Source organism: Phyllostomus discolor, chromosome 1 (genome assembly GCF_004126475.2).
Source record: "Phyllostomus discolor isolate MPI-MPIP mPhyDis1 chromosome 1, mPhyDis1.pri.v3, whole genome shotgun sequence".
In the NCBI taxonomy this organism is placed as follows: domain Eukaryota; kingdom Metazoa; phylum Chordata; class Mammalia; order Chiroptera; family Phyllostomidae; genus Phyllostomus; species Phyllostomus discolor.
Window position 1 is genome coordinate 98,317,694 of NC_040903.2, and position 12,921 is coordinate 98,330,614.

At 35.1% G+C, this 12,921-nt stretch overlaps 1 protein-coding gene across 3 annotated transcripts in view; it reads right to left on the bottom strand.

The window, feature by feature from the left end:
• Positions 1–12,921, bottom strand: part of CCSER1 (coiled-coil serine rich protein 1) — a 1,267,039-nt gene that overhangs the window by 1,110,115 nt on the left and 144,003 nt on the right. For all 3 annotated transcript variants that reach the window (XM_028507411.2, XM_036026429.1, XM_036026432.1), the window contains exon 2: positions 5,404–6,765. In XM_028507411.2, coding sequence (XP_028363212.1) covers positions 5,404–6,724 — 1,321 coding nt within the window. In that variant the 5' untranslated portion in view covers positions 6,725–6,765. The remainder of the gene's footprint in view (positions 1–5,403; positions 6,766–12,921) is intronic.

Sequence of the window (12,921 nt, forward strand, 5' to 3'; positions counted from 1 at the left end):
GGTGTAAGTTGGTGGTAAAGTTTCATTTTTCTGTATATGGCTATCCAGTTCTCCCAACACCATCTGTTGAAGAAGTCATTTTTATTATATTTTATGCTTCTGCTCCCTTTGTCAATTATTAATTGACCATAGAGACTTGGTTTTATTTCTGGGCTTTCTATTCTATTCCATTGATCTATGTGTCTTTTCCTATGCCAGTACTAGACCAGACTGTTTTGATTACAGTGGCTTTGTAATATAGTTTGATGTCAGGTATGGTGATCCCTCCTACTTTGTTCTTCTTTCTCAAAATTGCTGAGGCTATTCCAGGTCATTTATGGTTCCATATAAATTTTTGAAATGTTTGTTCTATGTCTGTGAAATATGCCATTGGTATTTTAATAGGGATTGCACTGAATCTATTGCCTAAATTGCTTTAGGCATTATGGACATTTTAATGATGTCAATTCTTCCAATCCATGTCATTGGACATGAAGCATATACTATGAACATGGTATATGCTTCAATTTATCTGGGTCTTCCTTAATTTCTTTCTTCAGAGTTGTGTAGTTTTCTGAGCACAGGTCTTACTACCTCCCTCATTAACATCTTTGACTCAACTTCATCAATTCTAGCCTAGATTACTGCAATACTTCCAATAATCTCCTGTCTGTGCCTATACCCACCTGTTTCCCCCACCAACACACAATCTACTTTTGACACAGTATCCAGAATGGTACACTTAAAATATAAGTGAGATGAATCACAATCACTCCTCTAGTCATAAAGCTGATGTTTTCCCAGTGGTCAATCAGGTTCCTCATAACATGACCCTACTCTCCACCTTACACTAGGGGCCTACCCATCATTTATCTGTCACACCTCTAACTTCATGTTCTTCTGCTGCTGCTGCTCTTTCTCACCCTTCCCTATGCTTATGCTGTACTAGACCTCTTGATCCCCCTAGAAAATTTCAGGCATGCTCCAACTAATAGCCTTTGTACTGATAAACATCTCTCACATATTTATATGTCTTACTATCTAATCACCTTCAAGTTTTTGTCAATATGTTACCTTAAGTAATACCCTGCTCACACTTAAAAATGCAAATTACACTGAACTATCAAAGTTAAAATTAAGAAAGCCATTTATAGTAGCATCAAAAACAATAAAATGCCTAGTAATAAATATATTCAGGTACGAGATGCATACACTGAAAAGATGTCTACATTGATGAAAGGAATTGAAAAGAAAACACAAATTAATTGACAGTCCGTTTTATGGATTGGAAGACTTAATACTGTTAAAATATCCATACTACCCAAAGTGATTTATAGATTCAATGCAATCCTTATCAATATTACAATGGCATTATTCATAGAAATAGAAAAAAACTCCAAACTTTGTATGGAACCAGAGAAGACCCCAAATGGCCAAAACAATCTTGACAAAGAAGGACAAAACTAGAGGGATCACACAACCTGATTTAAAATTGTGTTACAAATCCACAGAAATCAAAACAGTGTGGTATTGACATAAAACAAATACATATATCAATAAAATAGAATAGAGATCTCAGAAATAAACCCATACATATGCGGGCAATTAATTTTTGACAAAGAAGCCAAGAATATACGATGGAGAAAGAACAGTCTCTTCAATGAATGGTATTGGGAAAACAGATAGCAACCTGCAAAATTATGAGCCTTGACCCCTATGTTACACCACAAACAAAAATCAACTCAAAATGGATTAAAGAGTTAAATGTAAGAGCTTAAACTGTAACACTATTAGAATAAAACACAGACAGTAAGATCTTTGACACAGGTCTTGGCAATGACATTTTTGGATTTGACACCAAAAGTAAAGGAAACAAAAGCAAAAATAAGTGGGACTGCTTCAAACTAAAAGACTTCTGCTCAGCAAAACAAAGAATCAACAAATTAAAAGGCATCCTATGGAATAGGAGAAAATATTGCAACCTATAAGCAGTTAATATCTAAAATATACAAAGACCTCAACCAACTCAATAGCAAAACAAAAGCAAAAACAGTAACAATGGCCCCCACATACAAATACAAAACCTAACAGACATTTTCTGAAGACTTATAAATGGCCACCAGGTACATTGAAAGGTATTAAATATCACTAATCATCAGGGAAACTCAAATCAAAATCATGATGAGATATCACCTCACACCTGTTAGATGGCTATTCTCAAAAACTCAAAAGATATGTGTGTCAAAAATGTGGAAAAAGGGAAACACACTGTTGGAGGGAATAAAAACTGGTAAAACCACTGTGAAAAAGGGTCTGGAGTTTTATAGAGAGATTGAAAATAGGACTACCACATGATCCAGGAGTTCTATATTTGGGTTTGTGCAAAGGAAATAAAATTATTAACACAAAGAGAGAGTTACATTGCCATGTCTATAAAACATTCTGCACAATAGCCAAGGTAAGGAAACTACCTAAATGTCCATGGATGAATGAATAAATAAAGAAGGTATGGTATTATACACAATGGAATATTACTCAGCCTTAAAAAGGAAGGGAATCTATCATATGTGTCAACATGGATGAACCTGGAGAACATTACACTAAGTGAAATGAGTCAGATGGAGAAAGAAAAATACTGGATGGTATTGTTTATATGTGGGATCTAAAATAAATAATTAAATAGAGCAAAAATGCTGAACTCTCAAGTGGTTGCCAGGGGCTAGGAGGTAGGAAGAAAAGGATAGATTAGTAAAAGGGTACAAACTTTTAGTTATAAAATGAATAAGGTCTGAGATCTAATGTATAACAAGGTGACTGTATTTGAAACATTGTATCACATAATTGAAGTTTGCTAAGAGAGTATAACTTACGTATTCTCAAACAGAAAAAAAGGTGAATATGTGAGGTAGTAGATATGTTAGCTAAATGGTAGAAAATCCTTTTACAATGTATACATATATTTAATCACTATGGAATTTACATATTTCACACTCAATAAAGCTGGAAATAAATACAAAATCCTACTCCCCATTTTCTACTCATTTATTCTGGTTTAAACTTATCCTTGGCAGTTACCACCATATCTCATTTATTTATTTGTATATTAATTATCTGTGTATCCCCAGTAAAAGTAAGCTTCAGGAATGTAGCAATGTATGCTTATTTTGTTCATTGTTTTATCTCTAGTGCTTAAAACAGTGCCAAAACAAACATTTGTTGAATCAATGATTACATGAGAGTGTGTGAGTGAATAAATGAACTGTTCTACATAGACTCATCTCCTGAATTGAAGATTTTTGGCCAGACCCTAGCAGGAAAACACAGTGCTTTTTTTAGGTAACTTTTTAAGTCAATGAGTAAAAATTAAATTACCAGAGATATCAGCATTACATTATTAATTCTGATTTGATTATAGGCCTAATATACCCAGATATATACTAAATACTAGCTTGAATAGGTTTCATAATAAATACAGAATAAATTTAGTATTATGGAATTTAGTGTGTATAGTAACTCTCTCTTATAAAAAATATACTTAACTGATTTTAAAATGCTAAGCTTCCAAATTACAAAATCCTTATGAATAGCAGGCAAACATGCCCACAATTTGAGGATAGTGTATTATCATCTTTTCCTTGTTGACATTATCAACTTATTTGTCTATGATTACTTTATAAGTTTTAAGTAATATAAATAAATAGCTAATGTCCAAATACAGGCAACATATTGACAAATTCAGCAAAATTACTTTAATATGTTAAATAGTTTGTAATTGAGATCGCAGTCAACAGATAAGGTCATTGTTGGTCACTCTCTAGGTTCCACAGAAATAAACATATACAGTATTCAATCTTACACAGAGACAAGCCGTCATTTCTAAATCAGAATCAGAGATAATCATGATAATTATAATTCTGCCCATTTTTGTGCTACTCCTTTAAAAATCTGCCAAGAGGTCAATCTGAGATCCACCATTTCTTAACAATGTGATCTCATAGTTATTTAACTTCATCCTAAACCTTAGTTATTAATAACTGCCTCACAAAACTTTGGTTAAAATTAAATGAAACAATTCATGCAAACTCCTTAATACATTTTTGACACATATTAAGTTTACAAAAAGGGTGTCCATTGTTAATCTATTCCTCATAATCATTCTTATAATTATAGCATTAAAGAATTAAGCAGGTATAACGAGAGCCAAAAGCATAAGCAAAGCTACTAAGATTAAAAAAATTAAAAAGTAGGCAGATATATAGAAGTGATTTGCATCAAATGTGAAAAATATTAAGCTATACAATTATGTCACTGAATAATTAATTCATGCATTTAAGAGTTTAAAATTGCCATAATCATACAAGGACTAGTTAGATAAATCATATGAGTTATTATTCCTGACATTGTAATGTACAATTTGACATATATAAAAATATTATTTTACATTTTAGTGTTATTCTTAATGTTTTGGGAAGAGCCAGGGTCATAATGTGTATTACAGCCTAGCCATTAAGAGCCTGAGCTTTAGCCCTGGCTGGTGTGGTTCAGTGGATTGAGTGCAGGCCTGTGAACCAAAGTGTTGCCAGTTTGATTCCTAGTCAGGGCACATGTCTGGGTTGTGGGTCAGGTCCCCAGTGGTGAGCACACGAGAGGCAACCACACATTCAAGTTTCTCTCCCTCTCTTTCTCCCTCCCTTCCCCCGAAAATAAAAAAAATAGCCTGAGCTTTTGGACTGAAGTAGTTTTAATTGGCTGTGCCACTTACCTGCTGTATGATCCCTTGGTCTGAGGTTTCACATCTGTTAGCTGGGGAACATACTAATGCCAACCTCATAGGGTCTTTATCCTAAACAACTGCATACAGACTGCTTTGTGACTCTGGACACATGACATAAACTACCTGTGCTCCAGTTGTCTTACCTGTACAATGGGTTATAATAATGGGAGTGATTTCAGTCATTTGAGGCTGCAAAGAATTAATGTATCTATACAAAGAACAGAGAACAGTGAGTGGAACATAAAAATCATTCAATGTTGGAAGAACTAGTAGGAATAGTAATAGCAGTAATAGTGGAATACATATATTTCACTAAAAATTCTCCATCATAAACTCTAAAAAAGATAGCTCTTGTTTTAGATAAAGCCACACTGAAAATAAAATTAGTTCCCTTTCACTTTCTTCCGAGGGTCAGATTCTGGATAGCATAACTAAGAAAAATGAGGAATATTGATGAATTACATTTTCAGCATAATACAACTGAAGCAAGTTTAAGATCAAGTAGTAAAAAGATTTAAAATTATAACTAGGAAAGAATATTAGATAGTAAAAATAAGAAAAATGTGGATTCAATTAATGAGATGAAGAACATTAAATAAGCATAATAAAAATTATACTCTATACTTATTAAACAAAGAAAATCAGCCTACCTTTGGCAGGATTTGCATCATATCCACACGTTTTGTTAAAAATATGATGATCCCCAGAAGAAGGTATTATTCTCGAGTCTGATACAGGATGGATCCCTTTAACACGTTCAGCTATTGCTTTATGTTGGTCATAAAATCCGAGTTTCCTCGGGGAGCTTGTCACCAACATTGTATCACCATTCTGTAAGACTACATGCTCTCCTCCTTGAGTATCTGCTGATAGGTGAGTCTCTGAGTCACTCCCATTGGTAACAGGGAGTTCAGTGACTTGCAATAACACTTCCTTCTGATTAGCAGCAGAGGATTCTGGTAAGGAATTAGATTCAGTGCTACAACGACCTACTAACCTATATTTCCCAGGAGACATAATTGCACAGGAAACAGTTCCCATAGGGTCTATTGTTGCCTTTGTAACAGCAGCAGGACTGGGAGAGACCTGAGAGGTAGAATCATTGTGGCCAAAGTTGTCGCAGTGGGATGCCATGCTTCCACTTTTAGAAAATGCGTCTGCTTCAGACACAGAATCTTCAGTCAAGGCTAAAAACTCTGAAGGTGTCTGAGCTGTGGTAAGATCAGCAGAAAGCAAGGGAGATTGTAAAGAGCTTCCTGCCCGTTCTGTCACATCCACAGAACAAGATGGAGAAGCTCTTACTAATTCAGGTTCTCTGTCTTGGTACTGTGTAGTTTCCAATGAGAATTCAGACTGTTGATCCAATGAAATAGATTGGCTCTGTGGAACTGGTTTAGAAAATTTATAGTGAGATGAAAAAGATTTAGTAAGCAGCTTTTTTGTTGACTGCTTAACAGAACGACGAGTTTGTTCTTCTGTGAATCCAGAATCATCCCCCTCGCTTTTGCCGGAACTTAGGCAATTTATAAAGACATTCTTATTAGTTGAGTGTTCCTTTTCCCTTTCAAAATCCTCTGTCAAAGATCTTGTTATCTTCTTATTTCGTGAACTACTAAAACCAACAGAATGTCTTCCTCTGATTTTAATATGTTCTTCCAAACTCAGTTTTTGCATACTGCTGTGACCAGGTTGAGCACCATTTGAAATACTAAGGTTCTGATTGGTAGGTTCTTGCTTAGGTTCACTCCCCTTCTTATGGTGGAAGCTAATGGAAGGAGTACGGAATATGCTCCTACGTTTACCTGTACTACCTGAGCTTGAGTTAGTGCTGGAAGGAGAGGAACTGTGGACACCAGCTGTGTTACTGGAAGAGGGTGAAGAAGGAAGAGAATCATGTCTTCTGCTAATACTTCTTCTGAATATTGGCAACCGGGAGACCAGGGTAGATCGTCTTGATCCCGAGTCCCCCATTGGGAACCCAAAGCTTGCACTGTGATATCCAACTTAGCAGCCTGGGAAAAGTTAAGACAAAAAGAACAAGTCAATATAACTCAATTGTAAGGAAGACATTTTAAAATAAAGCATTGTTCTTCAACACAGAATACAATTAGGTTTACATTAAAACAATAAATAATACAATTATAATACTTAAGGATTTCTTAAAAATTTACAAGTAGCAAAATTATCCACTATTCTGCATAGCAATTTAATAATGGTGCAAAATTTTCAAGATTACCCATAATATTTAAAGTCTATTCAAAAAAGGGGGGGGGGTTGGGAGACACAATATCATTATTCAAGGCCCAGTCTTATCATTCACACTGGTTCTATAATTTGGTACATTGTATAATCTTAACTTTTGATGTCTATTTGCTTAGATATAGTAGACATGTGATAGCCATGGGCATTGCCCTCTGGGTAAACGTCCCACCACTGTCTGTGATAGGCCACAGATTCAACAAGTGATCCACCTGAGCTTAACAGAATCACACAGCAACCTAAGGTATGACCTGACACTAGAAACTCACTCATGGAATAAACAACTAGGATGTATTCTTCCCCTTGGTGTTTCACCAGGCCTTTAGAGATGGTAAGGCCAATGTCAGAGGCAACTAAACCACAAAGGATATAGTTTAGAGTTATAAGCAAGACAAAGTTATGAAGAAACCACAACTGAGTTGAAGGCCTAATCGAAAGCTAATTCAACTGGTAATGTTGAGACAAACAAGAATGCAGACTGAGAGGAGCAGAAGCACAGAAAATTTCTGAACCACATTAATATCAGAGAAAGAAAAAGGAAGAGGAGAATGGAGTTCATCAGCTCTGATCTACTAAGAACTTTTACACAGCTTACTTCTTTTAATGCTTCTGACTATAGAAGTTGATAATATCACCATGGACATTTTACAGCAGAAAGGTAACTTGCCTAATGTCACTCAGCTAGTAAGTGGTAAAGCAGGAATAAGAAACTAAGCCTTATCTAACCACAGGGCCAGCTCATGACAGCATGGTACCTACAGTTTTCACAGGAGTGAAGAGCCCAGACCTTGTGTTGCTCAAGGCCCAGATATGCTTCCACTTCCCCTGAAGTCGTATGGGCAATCTTGCTATTCTGGTGACTTCCATTTTTCACTGGTTTTCATAATATATCATGATTTGGTTCCTGTTTTGTTTTGCTTTGTTTCTAAATTTTACTTAATGCCTTAAGTAGTATAATGCACATGCTCTCTTTGTCAACTTGAATGAAGCTCTGTTTCATGTTGTTGCTTTTTTTTCTTAATTTTGTTGTATTCTGAGCACATTTTTTCATTGCTTTTATCCACAGAGGAAGGTCCAGAGAGCATGGTTGCTTCCTATATGCACCCAGAATAGGGATCGCATGCACCCAGACCAGGGATCAAACCTACAACCCAGGCATGTGCCCTGACAGGGAATCAAACCCGCAACCTTTCAGGTATCAGACAATATTCCAACCAACTGAGCCACTCTGGAGAAGTGTGTTTCATTTTTGTTGTTTTTGCAACTAAAGCCAAGCAATAACAAATACAACATAAAATGACAAGCCTTCCATTTTATCATCCTTACTGATATATTTTTCGTTTGAACAAGTAAAATACTTCCATGTCCTTAAAGAAGTGTGTGATAAAAATGGAAAATATTTGTTCTTTCAGGTATGCATATATATATATATATATATATATATATATAGTTACTATTTTGTTCCAAAAGATATAAAATCTAACAGTTTTGCATTATATGATTTTTAGATTGATTTTGAATTCCACTCACTGAATTTGAATTTAAATCAAACAATGCACGAACCACTCCCAATATATTTAAACATTCTTGTAAGGCTTTGGCTGAAGAAACCTTAAAATATAAAAAAGACATTTTAGCTCTTGAAGTCTTGTAGAAATTAAAAATATTTCATTTTCCTCCCAGCTTAAGTTTCCAAAGTAGATACAGAATACAAATTTTTCATGATCTCACTTATAATAATGCTTTAATGAACATCATTCTCAGCTGTGATTTTTCATTTATATGCAAGATTTGTTCCCAAACAACGTCCATTGAAGATTTTGTTCTAATTACAGCATTATCAACCATAATGATATGCAGCTGTGGTGAACCTATAGCCTTCAGTGCACTTATTTCAAGATATTTATCATTTTTATTGAAACAGTTTCAGAATTTATATATATTAAAATATTTCTGGGCCTCTTTTTATTTTTTGCATTTGTATCAGCATCTAAAAATAAAAGAGTGACTCAAGTTCCATATATTTTTAGGAAGTATTCAAAGAATTTAATTTAAAAATTCAGAAAACATTATTATAATAATTACTCTTCTTCCCAAGTACTTAATGAAAATGACCAGGCTTCCCCTGGGTACAATAATCCATTTAGGCTACTAATATATTTTTCATAATTTCTTTAAGTTGTACATCACAAAGATACTAAGAAATATTTGCATGTTGAATTGATGACATGGAGTGAATATAAAATATATTAGAGATACAAATCCTTTAGATGTCACTTTGTTTACTGATAATTTTTAAATGAAGTTCTTTATTTCCTACTGAGAACTTTCCAGCTAAAAAAGACACAAATAAAAATATCTATAGTTTGGAATTATCCATATTTTCTTAGATAGACTCTTTAAGGCCTATACACTATCTATTCAGTAAATGTCCAGATTCACTCTTTCTCTCCTTACATTTCATTCTCTAATCATACTGATTATACTTTCCATTTTCTGTCCACTTTCACCTGGTGGGCATCTGCAGATGTGGGTCCATCTGCCTGGGATGCCTTTCCTGGAATTTCGGTGTCAACTCTCCTATTTCTATAACATCACCACTGCCAGGATGCCATCCCTGTCCCGCCCTTCCCACCCTCCTCCATTTTAGATGGAATACTCCTTTATGAACCCTCAAGTATTATTTTATATAGTAAACATCTGCTTATTTATCTGACTTTACTATTTTTCTTTTTTAAAAGATTTTATTTATTTATTTTTAGAGAGAGAGAAGGGAAGGAGAAAGACAGGGAGAGAAACATCAATGTGTGGTTGCCTCTCGCGCACCCTGAACTAGGGACCTGGCCCACAACCCAGGCTGGGAGTCAAACTAGTGACCCCTTGGTTCACAGGCCTGCACTCAATCCAATAAGCTACACCAGCCAGGGCTGACTTTACTATTTTCCATAAGTTCCTTAGTAGCAAAGCCCACCTCAGCTTTGCATTAAGTCCCAATGCCTAATATAATACAAAATTGATACCCACAGAATAAGTGGGTGTCCAAACATGAGGTTTTAACTTGAACACATCAGTATTCCAAACATAAACAATCATGTTTTCTGTTTCATTACCATAAATAAATGCTAGAATTCAAGGTTAATTGTGCTGAATTACAACTTTAAGAGATTCACAAGTTGAAAGCATTTCGAATTGTAATAGTATTCAATAATCTAACATCAGCTAACATGAAAATACAATGCCGAATAAGTTTAATAGAACAGTATATCAACACAACTTTAATTATTAATGAAAGACAACTAGAACATTACACCATGTTAATTTTATTTTTATTATAATTAGAACAATTATCTTTAATTCCTTTTACCAATCTTGAATTACCAATCTTGAATTACCAACCTTGAATATATTTTCATATACTTTTATAAATTTCCAAATCAGACAAAATACATTTTCTCAGTCCTCCTCTACTATTTCTCAGTTCAGAAGTCATAGTCATTTCAAACATAACATGTCCTAAAAATATACAGGTTGGACTAGATCTTCCCATTGTCTAGAGACCTTTACAAAACCATAAACATTATATTCTTTGGAAATGCACATTCATTATATATAATGAGGGTATACATAAAAGAGGGTCTTCTAATTATATCTTTTAATCTGTATAAATAAGCAAAAAATATCAACTTGTAGGCGATATCGCTACACAGATGCATACTGACCCTATAGAAGTGGTGTGAAACTCAGTGTGACCTCAACTGAAGGAACAACATCCTTTGTTCTTTAGCTCCAAAGCTCACAAAACTCCCAGACTATTTCCTTCAGTGCTGTCTCAGCAAACACTCTTGCTGCCCTTTACAGAACGCAACATCCTATGATGGATCTAGCAACATCCTATGATGGATCTTTCTTCTCATTGGAAGAAAATGACAGGGGGATTTGTTTGGCATGGTTAAGGATGATGCAGATTCCAGTTGAGGGGGTTACAGAAATTGTTAATATGTTACTTATTTAAAGTTAGAGTAAGCATAAAATACATTGAAGAAATAAGAAACACTGCAAAAAAAGAAGACTTCCATGATTCCAAAGGCATAAAACAACCTTGCAGGAATTCAGAGCTATCATCTTGGAAGCTTATTACCATACATACAAACAGGGATGTCTTTCTGTGGATGTGAGAGAAGCAAAACAAAACCCCCCTCCCATTTTTCTTTCCCAGCATTTTTCAAAAGTTCCCCTAGAATTTTGACAACCCTCACATTTTTTCACCATGAGACAAAGGTGATAGTCACCTTATGTCCACATCTGAGATAGTGCTAAGTATCCTTTGTTTGTCTTTCTCCCCAAACTGATGGTATTTTGGGGGAGGAGAGCAAAACTAAACAAAAATTACCTCTGACACACACTTGCAATTAGCAAAAAATAAAAATAAAAAATAAAATTGATTTCAAATCTGAGCTCTGCCATGTACTAGCGGCATAAACGAGAATACAGGTAACAATTATTTTAGAGTGATTTATTTTAAGGATGAGAAGGTGCAACATAGAGAGAAATTTAACACTCTTCCTGGTATAGGGTATGTTTTCAGTTTCTTCCTTTCCTATGAAATACATTCAGACAAGCGGTGCATGGTGGCACAGCACACACACAGAGTACTTATGAAAATGAGCCACTTTTCAAAACTGTCCCACACCCTATGTCTAACATCAGTATGCTAAAACTTTATGGTGAACCTCCCCAAAGTATACATTTTTATTGAAATTTAAAAACAATGATCAGTGTTTGAAATGTTTGTGAGAAATGTTGCGTGAGATATATCTTGTCCCAATTTCTCTCTTTCTCAGATGATTTCAGAAAATAAGTCAGTAAAGCCTAAATGACCACACTGAAAAGAAAATCTAGGATACATTAAAAAATGGAAGAAAGAAAATTCACAGAAGCCAAATACCAGGGTAACAATTCTTCAACATTAAGAAAACGATGGCAGAAAATAAATCATATGTAAATATATCAAAGGGCATTGATCAATTTTTACCAAAATTAAATAGGATCATAGCTGGAGGAAATTTCCAAAACAATATTATCTAATTTTATCATTTAGCCACAAATTTAAATGAGGCTCACACCTGTTAGGTGTTTAGTGTTTAGCTGGAAAGCCTTTCATACTCTTTCTACTACAAAGGCCACACAAATTTCACTTCAATATCCTTATACTTTATGGTGTAATTTATCCTTAAATGTATATCCAAAATGTTTTGTTTTCTCTTAAATGAACAGGGAACTACCAAAAGCACTTTAATAGATAAATCACCTGCACAGCATGACAAAGGGCCCCTTCAGCCAGCAGAGTCAGGGAGGAAAATATGAGACACACTGAAAGGATGATGATGCTGATCACGTGGGTGGCTGCTCACAGGGAGAGATGAGATTGTCAGTCTAAGGTAGAGTCAGAAATCATAGAATCGATTGGATGTGTTTAATTAACAATTTGTTAAATTTGCATATAATTTAGCCACATTGAGTACAATTTCTTAAATAAGCAAAAACTAATAATAATAACTGAGTCCATCAGAAATATCTACTTTTATGTGACTACTAAAAATGATTTGCCCCTAAAGATGGTATGTAAGCAGAGAGAGAATGCCCCTGAATAAATCTGTACAAACCAATCTCCTAAGTAAAATGAGAGAGAGGGAGGGAAGGAGGTAGGGAGATAGGGAGAGAGGGAGGGAGAGAGGGAGGGAGGGAGGGAGGGAGAGAGGGAGGGAGGGATGGAGGGAGAGAGAGAGAGAGAAAGAGAGAGAGAGAGAGAGAGAGAGAGAGAGAGAGAGAGAGAGAGAGCGCGCGCGCGCGCGAGAGCGCGCCAAATTAGCATGATAATGGAACTGTTACCACAGGAAAAGAGAATACAT